This window comes from Atractosteus spatula, unplaced genomic scaffold (genome assembly GCF_055471065.1).
Source record: "Atractosteus spatula isolate fAtrSpa1 unplaced genomic scaffold, fAtrSpa1.hap1 Scaffold_18, whole genome shotgun sequence".
Classification (NCBI taxonomy): domain Eukaryota; kingdom Metazoa; phylum Chordata; class Actinopteri; order Semionotiformes; family Lepisosteidae; genus Atractosteus; species Atractosteus spatula.
Genome location: NW_028296741.1, coordinates 101,492 through 123,332, shown reverse-complemented (window position 1 = coordinate 123,332; position 21,841 = coordinate 101,492). Strand labels below are relative to the sequence as shown.

The window sequence follows — 21,841 nt, the reverse complement described above, 5'->3', positions numbered from 1 at the left end:
ACAAACAGCAGGGTTAATTAACCTACCAGCATGTGGGTGGAAGCCCACATCAACACAGAGAGAACATACAAACGCCACACAGATAGCATCTTAGGAACTGAACCCAGGGCCCCAGCACTGACAGGTTTGATTTAGTTCTTATTTTTACACCATTTGAAAATCATACAGTAGACTTGTCATAACAAGCACTTATTCTGTTCTAGATCTATTCTAAACATAAAGGATCTCTGTACAACTTACCAAATGTGACAAGACTGTCATCTTTCAAACAGGAGTGCATTCGAAGGGACCTCAAGCACGGCAGTTTGACAAACTTTAATAATCATCTCAGCTGCCTTTTTAATGCCTTTTCCAAACGGCAGATGCAAGACTTCAAGGTTTTTAAGTTTCTGCAGTGCACAAGGTGAGAACACAGATAATTAGCAGCACTTATTTACTCAGCTCTATCCTATCCTCCTCAGCCTATCCCTTCAGGACATTCAGTCTCTTTACTATACATACTGTACAAATATGTGCAAGAGGGGAGTGAGTCAAGACAAACTTGAGGTTCTTGTCTGGACCGCATTTCCCAGAATGCTGTGGGGTGTGAGCTGCTGCCCGCTGTCACAAGACCTGCTGGTGGAAGATTATTGGTCAGGTGTCAGATCACAAAGAAGGAAGCTCAAGCTACCAAAAGTCACATGTTTTTTGTGAAGAGTCACAGAGAGAGAGAGACTGGAGTTAAGAGTTGTTCAGTTAAGGCTGGCAATTAGCTTAGCTGCCCACTCCTGATAGTGAGAGACTGAAAAGGAGCTAGATTATTCCTTTGGAGTTTGTTTTTTATTTCCCTGCACTATAAATAAACAGTCCTGTTTCTGAGCCTTATGCCTGTATTTGTGCATGTCTGTTTCTCTGCATTAGCCTGTGTTTAAAGACTGTTACAGCAAGTCCAATGGACAGTCAAATGTTTTCATCATTTGGTTTTCCATCACAGGGCACATATAGATGCCAGCTGTAGATATTTTAATGTTTTATAGACACACATACAATACAATATCTATGCAATGTATTTGAAAAAACTGATAATTCTGTCAACCAAATTCATCCATCCATTTTCTAGCCATGTTATCCAGTACAGAGCTGCATGGCAGCTGGCGTCTATCCCAGCAAGAAACACGTGCCTGGCAGATACATCCTGGATGTATCTAGATGTGCACATACCTATATAACCTACCACTGTGGGAGGACTGTGGGAGGAGACCAGAGCATCTGAAAGAAACCCACACTAAATCGGAGAGAACATGCAAACTCCCCACAGACAGAACCCAGGACCGGAATTAAACCCAGGGCTCCAGAACTGCTAATGCAATGACAGGCAATGCCAATGTCCCAGCAATACACCCCAGGGAGCCACCGTGCCACCCATGGACAGAGCAAGCTAATTGGTTTTAGGTCAACACAATCATGCCCAACATCCCAAAGAAATTGGAGCTGAATTGCAGAGCAAACAATCATTTCGCCTATATTAAAAAACTCAAAGAACTTTTGATCAAATCATAAATATGTTACAGTCACATTGTCAATAAGACGAGTCGTTCACATGAAAGCTTCAATAACTCAGTGAGAAGTGCCTGGCTTTTTAGAAGTTAGTTTCCACCTACCGAAAGCTGGCGTTACTTCCACAGTTTCAAACACTTCATTACACAGCTTCAGCACTTTCAGATTTGTGAATCTTCCAAGCTGTGCAACTGAGAAAAAAAACAAAACATTACAATTAGCAGAGATCACAACTACAACTGTTAGAGTGATTGTTTACTTGATAAAAGACCTCTTACATTTTCTCTTCTATTATGTCCAGAAATAGAATACCTTCTGTACAGTTTGATCTGTGAAAAGGTTGTGCAAGGGAAATAAACCTAGAATCACAATTTATTTTACTTTTATTCACACACTGTAAAATACGTCCTCCAAGTGAAAAACAAATGGTCAGACACTCTAAACAGTAATTTCAAATGAAAATGAGATAGAAACACTGGCTGGACATCTTCAGAATGAACAGTGAAATGTGAACCAAAGAGGACAGAAGGAAACTATGAGAGTGCAGAACAAGATACCCAGGCATGTTGTTGAGGGTAATGCCCTGGATTCAAGTGTTTCATAGCAAAAGCAGTGAACTACTCATGCAAGTTACATTCTGTCTTAGATTTCTAATTGATTTGGGATGAGCTGTAGACTTTTGTTATTTTGACATTATTTTGTCAGTAATATGTGAAAAAGTCTAGGCCAGGGTTACTAGTTTTGATAAACTCTTTAAAACCCGTTGGTGTGGATAAGAACTGCTAGAACAACAATCTGGAATATGATCCATCAGAACATGGCACAGACTCATTGGCAGAAGGAAACGGCTCACCAAAAGAGCTCAGCTGAGAACCGGTGAACGCTATGCAGCCCAGTCTGAGCTCCTGCAGGCTAGCGCAAGGCAGGGGGCTGATGATGCCTTCCAATGCAGGACAGGAGTCACTTTCCAATACAAAGCTGGACAAGAGTGGGAAATGTGTGAAAAGCCACGCTGAAACAGAAACAAAAAAACAAAAACCACCCATCAGCAGCTTCATACTGTTACTGGTGCAGACGATGACTGGTCACTCCTCCTGAAAACCACAGCCTCTTGTTCTTTCACCAAGAAGGGCAGTGCAATCACATTGCAATAATACAGTAGGAGTTTTCCCAATAATAATTACTGTATATTGATTTGACCTCAGCATTGTCCTTACCTTGATTCATTTTGGTATTGGTATTCTTAATTTATCTGCTTGTGCCTTTTCAAACAATGCTGTGACAACTCCCAAAGTGCGCTCTATTCCTTTGTCCTTTAACTTTCCATCAGTACTTTTGTAAGACTTACATTTTGGTTATTTGTAAGCATTAATGTAGCTTCTACTTGTCACACACTATCGCATTTATAAAGGGAAATTTGTAGTTGATTACATAAATAAGTTTGGAAATTTAAGATGGAATGCAGTTAAGGCAGATATTTAGATTCATGCAGCAATATTTTTTGCATTCGTATTGCTCCAAGGAACACATCTGTTCGGTCATGTTAAGTGTTTTTAAAGATAAAATGGTTTGATGTTTTAGAAGAAAATGCAGTCCAAACACCCATATTTGTTTGCTCTGGCACAATATTTCTGGAATCATGTTTTGATCACCTAAAAACTGCTTCCCAGTCTTGGTCAGGAGTAGCCATTCATTCCAATAGATCTTTGTTAGTCTGACTCATCCATCCACCCTTTTTCTAACCACTTATTCCAGTTCAGGGTTAGGGTTAGCCTTGTAGCGCAGTGGCCCTGGGTTCAATTTCAGTGCTGTCTGCATGGAGTTTGCATGTTTTCCCTGTGCTCATGTGGGTTTCCTCCCACATTCCACTGGCAGTGCTGGTAGGTGAACAGACCCTGATCTGAGTGTGCATGTATGTTTGTATCTGTCTGCTCTGCAGTGGGCTGGCATCCCATCCAGGGTGTATCCTGACTTACCCCTGTTACTTGCTAGATAGGCTCTGGCTTCCTCATGACCCTGTACTGTATAAAGCACTTTAGAAAATGGATGGATGGATTAATCTGATATTACCTAATATAGCGTCTTCCTCTTGTATGGTAATATTCAAGTACAGTTTCCTTAGAGTAACCACCTTACTGAATCCAACTGGTAGGGCACACACAATTCCTGGAGATGGACCCAGTACTAATTTCAGTTCCTGGCAGAAAATTAAAATTCAGAAAATTAGAAAAGGCGGTTTATTCATTAAACTCTAAGCTACTAACAGCCAACTTTCTGTAGTAAAACCGTGTTCAATATTCATGATTTCGCTTCTTTGCACAAAAGTGTTATAAGGTTTTACAATGTTATAAGGCACAACTGCATTAACATGACTTAACATGATTCTGGAGCAGTGCATCCTGGGTAATGCTTCAGTTGTTCAGTTTCCTTCAGGAAAGCGTAAGAAGTGGCTTGTATGTGGACCTGTTACCAGAGCAGTGCCTGTGCGCGACTCAGTGTTGTGTTGCCAGATAAAAGAAATATTATTAAAACAAATATCTTCCATGAATCCCTAAACTATCAATTTCAATTTACTTTCCTGTCAGTTATTCCTGTGAGGTAATAAACGTCATTACAAGACGATAGTGCTGCATTTTTTAACAATAATAAAAATAAGATCTAAAAGGAAAGAAAATGCACACAACAATGAAAAGAAAAACTTAGTCCAGTACATGGTAATCTGTTATATAGCAGTGATCTTATTAGTTTGCACATACAATAATTAGAATTATAGGGAGGACGGAATGCTTTTCTGAAGTTTTCAGTACTAATTTTCTTTAAAAATACTAATAACTAATATCACTTATTTCTGATATAGTTATAACAAAAATAATTATGGTTTTGTGAACTGTGGAACCACACATATTTTCCCGCAAGGCATTAAGTTCCATGTTTGAAAATTCACCATCTGAGGAGACCTCAAGGCACCTAACCCTCATAAAAACCAAAGTGTTACTGTACACTGTACTAGTACACTAGAGGGCACAAGTGAATTTCAAATTGGCTTCTTTACGAAAGCAGCTGTAGGTGTGTGGAACATGCTGCCCAGTGATAGTGTTGAAGCCGATACCCTGACTTCATTCAAGACAGCTAGATGAGGTCCTCCAGTCAGGAAGGGAGGCACTCCTTTACACAAAGGGATGTGGGAGCATGGAACAAGCTAAATATCCAAGTTGTTTCACAAATGGAAACCACAGGGAAGTACATTTAAAAATGAGCATGGGAGACAGTAGCTCACACAAAGGGTGGTGGGATAGTTTTCTTTCAGGAAACAAATGGATGACATCCTGGGATCAATTCAGTACTAGCTACCAAATAAAAAAAAGGTCAGAATGCTGTTGTAGTGTGCTCTCATGAGGCACCAGTTCTGTAGGGGTTTGGGCATTTACTGGGACAATAATTAATTGTGGCAGTAAATCGCAAAATGATTCTTTTAATGGCCTTAGAATCCAACCATGCGGTATAACTCAAACAACGCACACACACAGGTACTAATACACTAAAATACATTTATTAATACATAGAAGGTGCATGTAAATCTAACAGATCTTATCGTGAGGGTAAGCAGAAAACAAAAGGTATATATTCATTCAGTTACAAAGAGTTACACATATCAAGAGGACATACATTCAGTATATCATTCATTTAGACCGTTTCTTGAATGAACTTGGTTACAACTTCTACATTAGATACTCAAAACAAGTACATAACTCTTAGGAATTAAATTGATATCAACTGGTTGGGATAACAATTGAATTCTCGAGCAGTAATGCAGTGAAGTTGAATACTCATCCAATCTCTGGGGATTCAGATCTCCCCCGGACAAAGAAACAGTTGCAGGCTTGTTGCTGTCCAATCCGTGCTCTCTGGCTAGGTGCCAAGCGGTGCTCGGTGCGGCTGGAGAGATTCCTGCTGCGCTGCTCTCTGAAGACCGGCTAGTTAGTGTTGGCTTTAACTAGCAAAGTTTGTGCACAGGAGAAAACTGACTGTGGGTCCCAGCTGGTCAGGAAGAAGAACGGTTCGTTCCTGATGAAACGCTAGTTCTGAATACTGATTCAGCTGTCCACAGTTCCGACCTGTTCACGAGGCCTGCTGCTGGTGCTAACCTCGGGTGGATCCTCTGGTTACGCGCTGGCAACCTCCGCTCTAGACTCTTAGAACAAGGAAAGTTCTGGCACTCGGACACACTGGCCGTTACATGGTGGTCCTGGCTGAGTCTCAGGATGGTCAGGAGGCGTGCTGCGAGAATGTCCTGCACTTCCCAACTGTTCTGGCCTGCGGGCCGTCCTGTCCTGGAATCATTCACACCCCTGGAATTGTTCTTTTTGGAATTCTTCTTCAGGCCCTCTGTGTTGCCTGTTTTTACCTGGAGGAACTTCAGGTCGTTCATTGGCTGAAAGTTTAATGGGCATCAGAGACCCACGTGGGTTACTCGGCCCTACCAGTTCCTGATTGGTTGATCAAGGTGAGATGTGAGTAACTCACCCCTGACACTTAGGAATGCAGTCCAGATGTCCATCTGGCACTCCCTAGACAGATAGGCGCCAATGGATGACCATTGATCATGATAGCCAGGCTTAGCTAAGTGCATCCCCATTTGGGAGCTGTCCCTTATCAAAGAAACCTTAAATCAGCCTGCATGAATAGCTTATCTGTGGCTGCACCACAGAGATGAAGAGAGAGATGGGGCCTCACTGGCAAGAGAGCGCAAAACTTAATTCCTGTATTTTAATAAGCCTTGCCGCTACAGGTGTAACAGTAATAGTATCATGAAATCTTTATTCCTCCCTGCAGTCTCACTCTCTAACAATGTAAAATAAATGCATTATGACATTATCCATAAACAAATATTTCTGGTAGTAGCTGATACATTAATGCTGCACACTGGTATCTTTCCGGGAGTGAATAGGATGTGCATATAAACTGTGCATCATGTGATACCTGTCAGTTACACCTTCAACAGGCTGACAGGGTTAGCTTGAGAATACCAGCAGAGTTAGAAGATGAGTGTTAGTTGTTGTGAAGCAGGGTTATGGAGTGGTGTAGCTTCTTCTACACTCTGTTGTGTTAAATCCTGCTTGACCTTAAAATGCCTTTTGTCTTGTGTTTTTGTGTGTGTGAATTACCTGAGTCAGGGTAGTGTCAGCAGGGTCTTGTCACAGTAGATGAGTGTATATACAGTGCCTTCAGAAAGTATTCACCCAGTGGAATTTTGTTGCATTTTGTTCCCATTACACCTCCACATTTTAACATTTTTTCCTCGTTTTAAGAACACTAAATTCAACACATTTATGAATCAAAAATATTTTTTATTCAAGAACATTTGTTTTTCAAAATGAAAGATTTACATTTCTCATTTACAAAAGTATTGTATTACAAGAGATTGTTTGTGTCTGCAGTTTCTCCCATTTCAGCCAAAAAGCTCTGCAACTCTGTCAGTGTTGGAGCTGGCCACTTTTGGTCACTTTTCTGACAATCACCATTCTTGTCCGGTTGCTCAATTTGGTAGGAGGGCCTGATCTTAGTAGTGTCTGGGTTTTGCCATGTTTTTTCTATTTAGTTACAATGGGATTTAACGGTGCTCCTAGGAAGGTTCAAAACTTTGCCAATCTTTTTATAACCTTCTCCAGTTTTTTTTCCTCCTAACAACTTCATCTCAAAGTTCCAAAGGTAGCTCCTTGGTCTTCATGACAGCAGGACTGATCTGATCTGCTGTTTCAGTGAGACCTCACAGTCAGTGATATCTATTGTGCAATCAAGCAATTGAACACCGGTGAATTTGAAATGAACACAGGTGTACCTTGTTAATGTATTTAGTGTGATCTCTCAAGATAATTGACCCAAATTAGGTTGTTGAAACAAAGGGAGTGAATACTTATCAATTAAGTAATTTTCCATTTTTATTTTTAATAGATGTCTTCAGAATTATAAATACTTAATTTCATTTGAACATTATAAAGAATTGCTTCTACAGGAGTGGAGAAAAACATTTAAATATGATTTAATTTGACTTTGCAACACAGCAGAATGAGAAATAAACAATGGGGTGTGAGTACTTTCTGAAGGCACTGTTTATATAGCTTGTCCTGTCTGCAGTTGCATTGAAAAAAAAATTGAAGTATTACTAACGGTGCCAAAATAGATTTTCTTATTAAAAGAGATTCATACAGTATCTTATTCTTTATTATTTACCCTTTATTGCATAAATATTTCTTGTATTTGATATATATGCTCTCTTATCCACATAAATTAAACTCTGTGACAAGAACTATTTCTGTTTTAGTCAACTGTAAATAAGAGTATAGTCAAAATTTAACTGACCAGACGAACTCAAAATTGGGTGACTACAAAGTGACTATGACTAATAGACATTTTGGGAACAAGTAAAGGTTTGTTCCATGCTGAAAAGAGAAGAAAATAAATGTCTCGGCTGTGGAGCCTTCTTCGGATGTCACATGCTGACGCACCTACCCACTTGAACTAAAGACATTTTAGTTGACTTGACTTAGACTATGATTAAATAAAAAACCTGGTGACTAAATTGGTTTTTTTAAGTCACCTGACTGGAACTCTTCCCACACTGACTGTAGCTGAATGGTCTGTCTCCTGTGTGAATGCGCTGGTGCTTTTTTAAGTCATGCGATTGAATAAAACTCTTCCCACACTGACTGCAGATAAACGGTCTCTCTCCTGTGTGAATGCGCTGGTGGGCTTTTAAGCTACGTGACTGACTAAAACTCTTCCCACACTGACTGCAGCTGAATGGTCTCTCTCCTGTGTGAATGCGCTGGTGCTTTTTTAAGTCATGCGATTGAATAAAACTCTTCCCACACTGACTGCAGCTGAACAGTCTCTCTTCTGTGTGAATGCGCTGGTGGGCTATTAAGCTACTTGACTGACTAAAACTCTTCCCACACTGACCACAGCTGAATGGTCTCTCTCCTGTGTGAATGCGCTGGTGGGTTATTAAGCTACTTGACCGACTAAAACTCTTTCCACACTGACTGCAGCTGAACGGTCTCTCTCCTGTGTGAATGCGCTGGTGTGATTGTAAGTGGCTTTTCTGACTAAAACTCTTCCCACACTGACTGCAACTGAATGCTCTCTCTCCTGTGTGAATGCGCCGGTGGGCTATTAAGCTACTTGACTGACTAAAACTCTTCCCACACTGACTGCAGCTGAATGGTCTCTCTCCTGTGTGAATGCGCTGGTGGGTTATTAAATTACTTGACTGACTAAAAGTCTTCCCACACTGACTACAGGTGAACAGTCTCTCTCCTGTGTGAATGCGCTGGTGGGTTATTAAGTTACATGACCAACTAAAACTCTTCCCACACTGACTGCAGCAGAATGGTCTCTCTCCTGTGTGAATGTGCTGGTGGGATTTTAAGGCATGTGACTGACTAAAACTCTTCCCACACTGACTGCAGCTGAATGGTGCCTCTCCTGTGTGAATGCGCTGGTGGGTTATTAAATTACTTGACTGTCTAAAAGTCTTCCCACACTGACTGCAGCTGAACGGTCTCTCTCCTGTGTGAATGTGCTGATGTTGTTTTAAGAGCTGCAAGTGACTAAAACTCTTCCCACAATGACTACATCTGAAAGGTCTCTCTCCCGTGTGAATACGCTGGTGTCTTTTAAAGTCACTTGACTGAATAAAACTCTTCCCACACTGACTGCAGCTGAATGGTCTCTCTCCCGTTTGAAGGTGCTGGTCGGGTTTTGATTTGCTAGACTGACAGAAACGCTGCTCCTCTCTGTGCCATAATGGCAGTTTGTCCACTCCATCTGAGCAAGGCCTTGAGTGATTCTTCCTCATTCTCTGATTGTACTGGGGTCTCTTATTCTGCCAATGCTCCATGGAATGGTCTTGCTCCGTGTGCTGAGATTTGTTTTCTCCACCATGTCCTTCAGTGTGCTGCTCAGCAGTGTGAATCATCCGGGGCTCCTTCTCCAGCTCTCTGAGACTAAAACTGTCTAGTTCATTCAGTTGTTCTCCTCTTTGCCCAAGAACAGACCTACTCTCCAGTTCATTAAAACTTTTAACAATTTTCTCAGTAACCAGATTAGTAAACCTGTGTGTAAAGCCATCAGATACTAAGGGATCATATGATTGTTTGAGTCTCTGCAATGACAGTCTCTCCACTTGAACAGAACAAGGCCTAATTATCAAGCCCTGTAGGAGCTGCTGTTGCTCCTCCCTGTACTGACTCCTCTCTGTGTGCTGTGACTCAGTACTGTTCTCTTCACCAGGTACATCAGTCTGCTGCTCTGCAGCGTCAATCAACTTGGACTTCATGTCCTGTTCTGTAAGATTTAAAACATCCAGTTCTTCACTGTGCTCTCGTACAGAGACACAGCCCAGTTCATTACAACCTTGTGTAATATTGTTCGAGTCCAGATTATTAATCTTATCTATAAAATCATCACATACTAAGAGCCCAGGTGTCTCACTCTCAGGCTCTGTCTTCATCATGGTCACAGAGTCCAGATCCTCGACACTCTGTCTGCTCTCTGTGTGCTGCTCACTGAGTGTCTCTTTCCCTTCTGCGACAGTGAGCTCTCTCTCCTGCACCAAACTGGAGCCCCACTCCTCCTCACTGTGCTGCTGTTCAAGAGGAGCCATGTCCCCAGCATCAGAGAGAGCACTGGTCTCTGTGCCTGTAAATACAGGAAAAGAAAACAATAACTTTATAATAATAATAAACTTTATTTTATATAGCACCTTTAAAGGTGGCTTCTCAAAGCACTTTACAGAAGGCCAACAACAAAAAAGACACAATATAAGCATGATGAGAATATAGTTAGACGAGTCAGTAGATGGTGGTACTAAGTCCAGTAGGAGCAGAGGGGTAAAGAACAGATAAATAAAGGCTCTTCTGAAGAAGAAGGTTTTGAGTCTGGATTTGAAGAAGCTTAGAGAAAGTGACTCTGATATCCTTGGGGAGAAAGTTCTAGAGCTTGGGGCAAAACAGGAGAAGGCCATGTCACCCATAGAGTGTAGAAGGACTGGGGGACAAATAGTTGAACACAATTAGAAGAGTGAAGGTTGTGAGGTGGGGAGTAGGGCGATAACTCAGACAGGTACTGAGGTGCCAAGCCATAGAGAGCCTTATAGGTAAGCAGGAGGATTGTTAAGCATCACAAAACTTGACAGGAAGCCAGTGCAAGGACTCCAGGATAGGAGTAATGTGAATACTTGCACTAGACAAACTGGAAATTACAGCATATTAACACTGCACTGACAGAGATGGGTAAATACAGACACACTGACTGGACACTGCAGCATATTAGCACTGCACTGAAAGGGGTTAATATAGACATGCTGACTGGACACTACAGTACATTAACACTGCACTAAGAGAGGGGTTCATACAGACACACTGACTGGACACTACAGTACTTTAACACTGCACTGAGACGGAGGCATTTATACAGCCATGGACTGCTCAGAGAAGGGGGGTAAATACAGACAGACTGACAGACAGGACACTACAGTACATTAGCACTGCACTGAGAGAGAGCGGTTAATACAGACACACTGACTGGACACTACAGAACATTAACACTGCACTGAGTGACAGGTTAATACAGACATGCTGACTGGACACTACAGTACATTAACACTGCATTGAGAAAGAGAGGGATTAATACAGACACACTGACTGCATATTATAGTACTTTAAAACTGCACGGAGAGAGGTAGGTTAATACATAGACACTGACTGGACACTACAGTACATTAACACTACACTGAGACAGAGAGGGGTTAATACAAACACACTGACTGGACACTCCAGTATATTAACACTGCACTGAGAGAGAGAGGGGTTGATTCACACACACTGACTGCACACTACAATATATTAACACTGCACTGAGAGAGAGGGGTTAATACAGACACACTGACTGGACACTACAGTACATTAACACTGCACTGAGAGAGAGGGGTTAATACAGACACACTGACTGGACACTACAGTACATTAACACTGCACTGAGAGAGAGGGGGGTTAATACATACATACTGACTGGACACTACAGCACATTAACACTACACTGAGAGACAGTGTTCAATCAATCTTTATTGACAGAAAAAATAAAGAAAGTATGAATCTTGATTCTTAGGACCCCACCTTAAAAATTATTAAAATAAAATCATAATTGGAATATTAATTTTTTATTCACAATCCTGCACGTTTCCAAAACACCAATGCTTTTCAAATGTTCCACAGTCATTATGAGATAATATAAAACATATATTTTAACGACATCCTGCTCTTCACCAACCCTTCAAACATCCTCACCAAGTCTACAGACCCGGAACCAGAGATCTTATTTTTCAGAGTCTTGTAGATGGTGAGTTTGGCCTGGCCCAGTAGAAAGTTGGCGAGGAGGGTCTGAGTTTTTTGTTTTTTCGTATGACCCACCCCGAACATGAAAATAATGTAATTGAAGGCCAGGCCAAGGTTGATGAAGAGCCAAATCAACACGGCAAACATGGGCGACAGGTGGGGGCAGGCACTGTAGTAGTGGAACACCGTCTCCCTCTGAGCGCAGAAGGGACAGGCCCCTTTTGTTGAGGGGAAATCTGTAGAGGCTACCCCAGGCAGGCCGGACACCATCTGGCACCCCCAGACGAGCCCTCCAGGGAGTGTCAGGGAGTGCAGACAGCTGGGCTTGGTGTCTAGATGTTACAACTAGTCTATATAGACACTTCCCCCCAACACCAGCCAGAGACCTCTCCTCTGAAGCAAGGGACTCAAGGAGAGATCCTGTCGGCCCGGGACTGAGTGCAGGAGACACTAGCAGACCAGGGAAAGGAGGCTGTGTGGTTGGAAGGTGGCGTTCCTCAAACAGATCCTGGACTAGCAGCATCTCCTCAAGAGGCAGAGCAGAGCAGAGCAAAGCTGAGTAAGAAACCCGTCCACACACCGCCGCGAGTGTAGTCCCAGAGCGTCACATGCCCACTCCATGCTGCGCCAGCAGTCCTGATCCACGTCAAGCAGGTGGTGGAGTTGTGTGACATTGGCGCGGACCAGTCTGCTGGTAAAGTCCAAGGAGCGGCCCAGTTCTGTGTCCATTCACGGATTGTGTACTAGTGGCTCTCAGAGTGTCCAGTATAGACTGGGCCGCTCCTCCTCTCTCCGCACGTGCAGATGCCGCCAGGCTTTCAGGAGACTACGCTGGAAAGGCTGCAGTGGAGACAGGTCAACCCTGCTGGTGTCCATCAGGAAGAGAACAGAGTCGATCCCGAAGTGTCCTGCTAGACGCAACAGGGTGAAGGTCAGCTCCTTCCAGGACAGCGAGGCCGGGCCATACAGCAGCTTCTGTACTGCCTGCATACGAAAGGCGTCCACCCGGCTCCGGATGTCAACGAGTCCTTGTCCTCCGTCCTCTCTGGGCAAATAGAGGACACCCCTCCACAGCCAGTGCAGTCCATCCCAGAAGAAGTCGAGAAGCGTGGCCTGCAGCTCCTCGATCAGTCCAGCTGCTGGCTCCAGGCACAGCAGGCAATGCCACAACATTGAAGCCACCAGGGTGTTGACAATCAGAACCCGGCCTTTGTAGGAGATCTGGGAGAGCAGCCAGCGCCAGCGGTCCAGCCGACCTTTCACTTTTTCGAGGAGCCCCTCCCAGTTCTTCCTCACACTGGCCTTGTCCCCCAGGTACAACCCCAGGTATTTGAGTCCTCCTCTGGTCCAGCTGAACCTCTCTGGCAAGACTGGGGGACCCGTCTCGCTCCACTCTCCCAGGAGTAGGGCGCTACTCTTGGCCCAGTTTACTTTGGCTGATGATAGCCACTGGAAATCATTCAAAGTTGTCTGTAGCGCCCTGACATCCTGTTCTCCTCCGACCACGACCATGATGTCATCAGCGTATGCCAACATCTTGACAGTAGAATTGGGGCAGCCCGGGATGGACAGCCCCTTGATGACCCGGCGCAGCTGATGTAGCAGAGGTTCAATGGCAAGGGAGTAGAGCATTCCTGAGAGTGCACAGCCCTGCCTGACTCCCCTCTGCACTGGAAACGGAGCACTCAGCCCTCTGTTGACCTTTAGCACACTGAAGATGTCACTGTACAGCACCTGAATCATGGCAACAAAGACAGAGCTGAATCCGAAAAACCTCATGGTTCTCCACAAATACTGATGTTCAACCCTATCAAAGGCCTTTTCCTGGTCTAACGAAATGAGACCAGTATCTAAACCCAATAGTCTGGAGGTGGCCACAACATCTCAAATCAGAAATATATTATCAAAGATTGTCCTTCTGGGTACACAGTACGATTGTTCGGACTGCACCACTGATCCCAGCACCACCCTCAGCCTGTTGGCCAGAGCTTTGGACAGGATTTTATAATCCACACACAGCAGGGCAACAGGTCTCCAGTTCTTAATGTCACACAGGTCCCCTTTCTTAGGCAGCAGGGTGACAACAGCTCTCCTGCAGCTCAGTGGCAGGTCCCCGTGCTCCAGACTTTCCGAGAACACATCCAGCAGGTCAGGTCCCAGCACGGCCCAGAAGGCACAGTAGAATTTGGCCGGCAAGCCATCAAGGCCAGGGGTCATACCATTACTCAAGACACTGAGTGCAGTGGAGAGCTCCTCCAGGGATAGAGGCCTCTCCGGCCATGCCCCCTCCTCTTCGGGGACCTGTGGAAGGTCTTCAAGGAACCTGCGTGTGCAGACCAAGTCCTCACTTGCCTCGCTGGAGAAGAGTGTCTTGTAGAACTGCATGGTCCTCTCCTGGATCTGCCCAGCCTCGTGCAGCTCCTGCCCTGTCTCCGAGCGCAGGCAGAGGTTCTGCCTGCTCTGGCCCGGTTTCTTCTCTAGGCCAAAGAAGTAGCGAGTCGGGGCGTCTACCTGTGATGCACTCTGAACCCTAGATTTTATTAGAGCTCCCTGTACTTTTGTGTCCAGAAGGCCAATGAGTGATTCTTTTTGAGTGTGGAGGTTATCAATTAGCCTCCTGTCTGCACAACACTCCAGAGCCTGGTGGAGCTCCAGAATGTCTCTCTCCAGAGCCTTCATGGACTCACGGATACCTCTCGTGACAATTCCAGTGTACTGCTGGTGGAACTGGCGAATCTGCACCTTCCCAGTATCCCACTACTGCCTCAGGGAGACAAAGTGGGCTTTCTGACTCCTCCACTGCTACCAGAAGAACACGAGGCAGTCACAGAAGTGAGCATCGTCAAGCAGTTGGGTATTAAAGTGCCAGTAGGCACTGCGGGACCTCACTGATGGGACGACGACTGTGCAGATGGTGAGACAGTTGTCCGACAGGCCCACTGGACAGATGGGAGTACTGCTTGACGATGCTGTAATGATGTTTACGGCAGTAGATGCGGTCAAGCCTGGCCAGAGAGAGGGTGTTCCCTCAGACCTGGGCCCAGGTGTACTGCCTCGTGTCCCCATGACATCTCCTCCAGATGTCAGTGAGGTCAGATTTGACAAGGATCCTGCGCAGCTCCCTGGCCGACAGGCCATGTGGCTCTCCGTGATTCCTGCATAATTCCTGTCCAGTGTGCTGCTCTCTGTGCAGTTAAAATCATCCCCCAGGAAGACCAGCTCTTCAGGCTGGCAGGTCACCAGCGCATTTTCAAGCTCCCTGAAGAAGGTGACCCTCTCTCCGCCGTCTGTGGATGCGTAAATGTTAATAAAAACAAAGGTTTTCTTCCTGTAAACTACTCGCATGAGTCAAAGGCGACCTTTCACAACCTCATGGACGGCGATAGAGAGGGGCTTGAACCCCACAGAGAACAGCACCGTGATCCCCGCGCTCACAGGGGACCCATGATTGTACACAATGTCCCCCTGCCACTCCCGCTGCCAGGCAATGATGTTGGAGCTGTCGGTGTGGGTCTCCTGCAGGAACGTCACCTGCAGGCTGTTTTCTTTGATGACCTCCAACACCGCAGCTCGCTTCAAAGCCCTCCGGCACCCATTGGTGTTCAAACTCCCTATTCTAATGCCGCCCATGTTTGCGGAAAAGAAAAAAAGAAACAACATAAAACACAAACAGACACATAGCACGCAGACGGATAGTGATGTGATGTAAGAGACGGGACTCATTCGTGCTGAGGTGCATTCCGCGGTCCTGCCCTGATCTTACCCAATAAGCTCTTCAGGCACCATCTCTCTTGATCGCTGAAGTCATTCGCACCTGAGCCTTTTCAGATGGTGGGTCGCGGAGAGGACAAAGAGCTCAGTGTCGGGAAAAAAGTCCTCGACCACAGTTCCCCTCTTACCTTTAGTCTTCTCTAAGAACTCCCTGATGCTCTGGAAACTGTAGCCTACTCTGCAGCTCTGCCGGGCCGAGGAGCCCGAGGCGAGAGAGGAGTCTGGGAAGCCGCCCTCGTCATCGTTGCTCCCGGACTCCGAGGAGCTCCGGGCGGCGGCGGCGAGGACACTCCAGCGCGTCCTTACTCTCCCAGTGTCGGAGTCACTCGCGGCCCCTGGGCCGGCGACAGAGCCGCCCTCCACCGAGCTCTCTGTGCTGTGCTTTTTCTGCACCGCACTCTGCATAGATTTTTTCGTGCGCTTTCTCCACGGTGTCTTAAAACCATTGTCTATTTTTCTGGATGTTAATTAATTTCCTCCCCACACTGTGTCTACAGTTTTCGCTGCCACTTGTGACGAGTTTTCCTCCGTCGGTGTCACTGCCTGCTCTCTCTCCCTGACTCTCCTGAGCAGCGGGGCTCTGCAGCTCCCCTGCTCCGCCAGCGCTCGTATCTTGCTCCCCGGTGTGGGGAGCTCCCATCTGAGGGCTGAGGTGGTCCACTCTTTGCTATCTGTTCTCCTGCATGGGACACCACCAGCTCGGGCTCACCTGCCCCCTCCAGCGATCTCCTCTCCTGCACCCCGGCCGTGGGCTCTGCCTCCCTGCTGCCTCCCTGCACTGCTCCACTCCCCGCTGCCTGACACTGTCTCCTGGCCTCCTGGCAATTCTTCACCACATGCCCCTCGCTCCCGCACCTGAAGCACTTCGTCAATTCCAAAGTCACGAATACAACATAATCACAGGTGTCAATCCGAAATTTAAGATCCACATTGATCTCTTCCATGGGGTTTTTTTAAGATCACGTAGACTTGTCTTCGGAAAGAGATGACATGCTTCAGTTGAAGTCCCCTGCAGCCCAGAGGGACCCTCCTGATCGGAGAGACCACCTGTCCGTAACAGGACAGCTCCCTCTACAGCAGCTCGTTTCTCATGAACGGAGGCACATTGGAGAGGGTGATCTTCCGAGCTGGGGCTGTGAACGGCAGCACCGGGGTGAAGGTGCCGTCCAGGACAACCCACTTTACCACCAGGGCATTTGCCAGATCAATAGATTGCAGGAAAATAACTATCCCTCCACTCATGCGGGAAGCGGACTTGATGTTCCTGCAGCCCACAACCTTCCCAACCGCAAGAACGCACCTCTCCAGCGGTTCATACAGACACACTGACTGGACGCTACAGTACATTAACACTGCACTGAGAGAGGTTCATACAGGCACACTGACTGGAAACTCCAGTACATTAACACTACACTGCAATCAGAGAAAGGGGTTAATACAGACACACTGACTGACTGGACACTACAGTGCATTAACACTGCACTGAGAGAGAGGGGGGTTAATACAGACACACTGACTGGACACTACAGTACATTAACACTGCACTGAGAGAGAGGGGTGAATACAGACACACTGACTGGACACTACAGTACTTTAACACTGCACTGAAAAAGGGGTTAATACAGACATGCTGACTGGACACTACAGTACATCAACACTGCACTGAGGGGGGGGGGGTTAATACAGACACACTGACTGGACACTACAGTACATCAACACTGCACTGAGAGGGGGGGGGTTAATACAGACACAGTGACTGGACACTACAGTACATTAACAATGCACTGAGAGGGGAGGGGGGGTTAATACAGACACACTGACTGGACACTACAGTACATTAACACTACACTGAGACAGAGAGGGTTTAATATAGACACACTGACTGGACACTACAGTACATTAACACTGCACTGAGAGAGAGAGGGGTTGATTCACACACACTGACTGGACACTACAGTACATTAACACTACACTGAGACAGAGAGGGTTTAATATAGACACACTGACTGGATACTACAGTACATTAACACTGTACTGAGAGAGAGAGGGGTTGATTCACACACACTGACTGGACACTACAGTACATGAACACTGCACTGAGAGAGAGAGGGCTTGATACAGACACACTGACTAGACACTACAGTACATTAACACTGCACAGAGAGAGAGGGGGGTTAATACAGACACACTGACTGGACACTCCAGTACATTAACACTGCACTGAGAGAGAGAGGGGTTAATACAGACACACTGACTGGACACTACAGTACATTAACACTACACTGAGACAGAGAGGGTTTAATAAAGACACACTGACTGGACACTACAGTACATTAACACTGCACTGAGAGAGAGAGGGGGGTTAATACAGACACACTGACTGGACACTACAGTACATGAACACTGCACTGAGGGGGGGGGGGGGTTAATACAGACACACTGTCTGGACACTACAGTACATGAACACTGCACTGAGAGAGAGGGGGCTTGATACAGACACACTGACTAGACACTACAGTACATTACCACTGCACTGAGGGGGGGGGGGGGGGGTTAATACAGACACACTGACTGGACACTACAGTACATTAACACTGCAGAGAGAGAGGGGGGTTAATACAGACACACTGACTGGACACTCCAGTACATTAACACTGCACTGAGAGAGAGAGGGGTGAATACAGACACACTGACTGGACACTACAGTACATTAACACTACACTGAGACAGAGAGGGTTTAATAAAGACATACTGACTAGACACTACAGTACATTAACACTTTATACAAACAAGGACAAACTGGAAATTACAGCATATTAACACTGCACTGACAGAGAGGGGTAAATACAGCCATACTGACTGGACACTCCAGTACATTAACACTGCACTGAGAGAGGGGTTAATACAGACATACTTACTTCACAGTACGGTACATAAACAATGCACTAAGAGAGAGAGGGATTAATACAGATATAGTGGATTAATATTCCAGAGGAGTTAATACAGACACAGACCTCACCAGTGAGGAAGTTATAGACACTGGTTTTAAACACACACACATACTCTGACTTCATACACGTCACCACACTGACCTGACAACAGTTTCATGTCCATTTCTTCTTTTATTTCTGCAGTGACTTCACAGGGAAGCGTCTGGGTACCCTGATCTCCTCTTGCTCCCGAATCCTCCTCCCACAGCTGCAATCTCCACTTCAAGCTCTCGTTTTCCTTCTTCAGCTGCGCCATTTCACTCCCGACAATGTCCTGCACACACTGTGTGATTTTAAACACGGCCCGTCTCACCAGGACCTGGGAGACGCTGCGGAGTTTGTTTTCAAACTCGTTCTGAGTCAGACATCCTGTTTCCAAAAACTTCTGACACTTCATACACGATCGATTTGAGCAAAACGTGCATGAACGAGTCAAGCTGGATTTCCAGATTTAACAAGTACTCCGCCATCCTTCTTCAGAGTCGATCAGAAACAAAGGCTGACTTGCGATGTTTAAACAGAACAGCTTCTTTATTTTTATTCTTCACAGATTCTGTTGTCAGGGCTGTGCTCTGTTCAAGCATAAACACAGCTGACAAGATGCTACGTTTTCAGAAACTGAAGTTATTAAAAAAAACAACTTTCTTCTTTATAGAAAGAAAATCATTCAAGCACCCACAGCTATGTTGTGTAGCGCCGTGTGATGACGTCATTCGTTAGCGCGGCCGCGACTTCAAAACAATCGAGAAGCGGAGCTGAGAAAGAGGAGTTTCTGCAGCCTGATATAAACTTAACTGCACCTCCTAGCGCCACCTAGTCAAGAGGAGTGAATCACCTGCGACTTGCGCCGTTCGTAAGTGTGAATTTTGTGAAACGGAACATATTTACTGTTTTGCCCTTCCACAACGAAAACGTCTCCCTTTGCAGGTTTTTGGTTAAAGAAAAAAAATGCTGTCATATTCTTCCCAGCTGGCAGTATTTATTCTGCAACATAAGCAAGATTTGTATTTCATATTTCGCAAATTGTATGAATTTCTCGAAAAACACGTTGTTCCAAGAAAGGAAATAAATACTTCTAGTAACAAAATCAAGCCATATGTGATTGTCCTTAATGATACATTCTGTATGACAAGACAGGAAGAAAGGCACCTCAGGATTTCAGACACAGGATCTCCTGTATATTGAGAGAAGTTTATACCATCTGTCAGTTTTCATGTCCAAGGAGCTCAATTTGCATTCCATGTACAACAGCGTGTCCTCTACACCCGCCACTGAAGCACAGCACAGGCTCAGCATCTTGACATCTTCCTAACAGAGACACGTAGAGACCTTTTGGTGGGCAGTGGCTCAAAAGGGGAGAAGAGACCATTTCTGGAGCAGGATTTGTTACGTTGGAGTATTCTGGACACAAATCAGTGCCCGCTTTTATTTCTGTTTTTTTTTTAATTTTACAGAAAGTTTAAATGTGACTTTGAAGGCATTATAATTCACAACCATGGCAAAAAATGGTTGTCCATAATTGTTGATTATGTTTGATTAACAGACAAAATATGACAACCCCTCTACTGAGCATATACTTTATTTTCCTGATGTAACACATCTTAACAAGAGGGCAAAGTAAATAAAATAATTAGCATCTAATTGCATGCAATACCAAATGCAATCTCTTTCCATCTTAAGAGCAAGGGTTCACATGATACATCAATTCAATTTTTTTTTCCCAAAAAAGTGTCTATTGTGGGACGAATACTGCTTGAGCAGCCTCTGTTCCTCAACCACCTGGCTCAGGTCTCGATGGAGTACATGTTTCTATGAGGCTGAATTGTCTTAGTTCAGGGATCTTCTTTACGAAATAAAGGATGGCTTTCTACCTGCTCAAGCTATTGTCGACACTGTGCGGGAGGTTGACGATGAGCTGTCTGGCAGTTAGATCCTGCAGGACTTTGAGCAACTCAAACTCAGCCTCCTGGACAGCTGGCTGGAGAAGCTGTGACAGGTGCATGGCTCAGGGAGATGACAGTGAAGACGGGGGACCATGGGGTGAGCCTTCTGGGGTGCACCACCATCGTGTTCCACAGGCTGGTTGTGGCAAAGCAGTTCAGGGCACCGGTCTTGGATGTGGTTTGGGGAAAAATCTTTCCCCACTTCGAGCCGGCATGGCTGTGGGTATGTCTGAGGCTGCCTTTCCTGCCCCAGAGGTTGAAGCAGCTCGACAATTTCATCCAACATAATTGCATTTTATGAAAATGGTGCTGCAGCAAATTCTGTATGTCTGTTGTGTCCCACAGCTTGTGAGAAGAAGAGAGAGACCCCTATCTCTTTTGCCTTCCGTTACTCCCACTCAGGGGTCTTTCCACTGACTCTGTGAGGGGCAGGTGTGTCCAGTAGATTATCGAGTGGAAGTTAGGGATGTTGGAGATGCAGCTCCTTGCATTCACAACAAGAGTCACCAGCAGCAGCAGCAGTAGTGCCTGCAGCTTTCCATTCTGTAGTGGTTTCGCCTAAACGAAAGGTTTCCCAAGCGGAAACAAACCACCTTTATTCGCATGCTTCTCAACTGCATAAAGGTCCCTAGCGACAGGCCATCTTTTCTCAATGTATTTCTGGTGTTTCATGGCATCTCGTACCAAATGCACTTTCCTTCTGTACACGGAGCTGATCACTTGAAATTTGGCTGTGCAGAGAGACCAAGATGAGCTTTGTCGACTCCAAAGCAGCTCCTTTGTAAAATGCTGTTTGTTCACATCACTTATGTGGGGCTTATACACGGCGGTCTCTAAAGGTCTTTGCTACCTGATAGTGGGGCATTGCAGTAGTCTAACCTGCTGTATGCAAGAGCATGCATTAATTTCTCTGTGTCTTGAGTGGAGAGAAACTGCCTTAGTTTTGCAATTTTTCTCAACTGTAGGAAGTATGTTTTGATACTCTTTTAACATGAGAGTTAAACGAGAGCCTTGCGTCTAATATGGTTATGTGCTGAGTCTTTGAGGCAAATTTTTGAATGCTCTGAGTAAAGTGCTGAAGTTATAGTAGTCCTATCAGTATTGTAGCCACCAAACAACAGAACCTGTTTTATCAGAGTTGAGGAACAAAATGTTTTCACACATCCAAGTCTTTACTTCATTAATGCAATTAGATACTTTATTGATC

General features: G+C 45.2%; 1 protein-coding gene across 1 annotated transcript; it reads right to left on the bottom strand.

The window, feature by feature from the left end:
• Positions 1-7,755: 7,755 nt before the first annotated feature.
• LOC148808995 (uncharacterized) lies at positions 7,756-19,389 on the bottom strand. Its single transcript, XM_088909335.1, has 2 exons — positions 18,794-19,389; positions 7,756-10,236 (listed from the first exon to the last, which is right to left on the bottom strand). Exons 1-2 carry the CDS (start codon positions 19,086-19,088, stop codon positions 8,126-8,128), a joined length of 2,406 nt encoding a protein of 801 aa, XP_088765461.1. The 5' UTR covers positions 19,089-19,389; the 3' UTR covers positions 7,756-8,125.
• Positions 19,390-21,841: the final 2,452 nt, after the last annotated feature.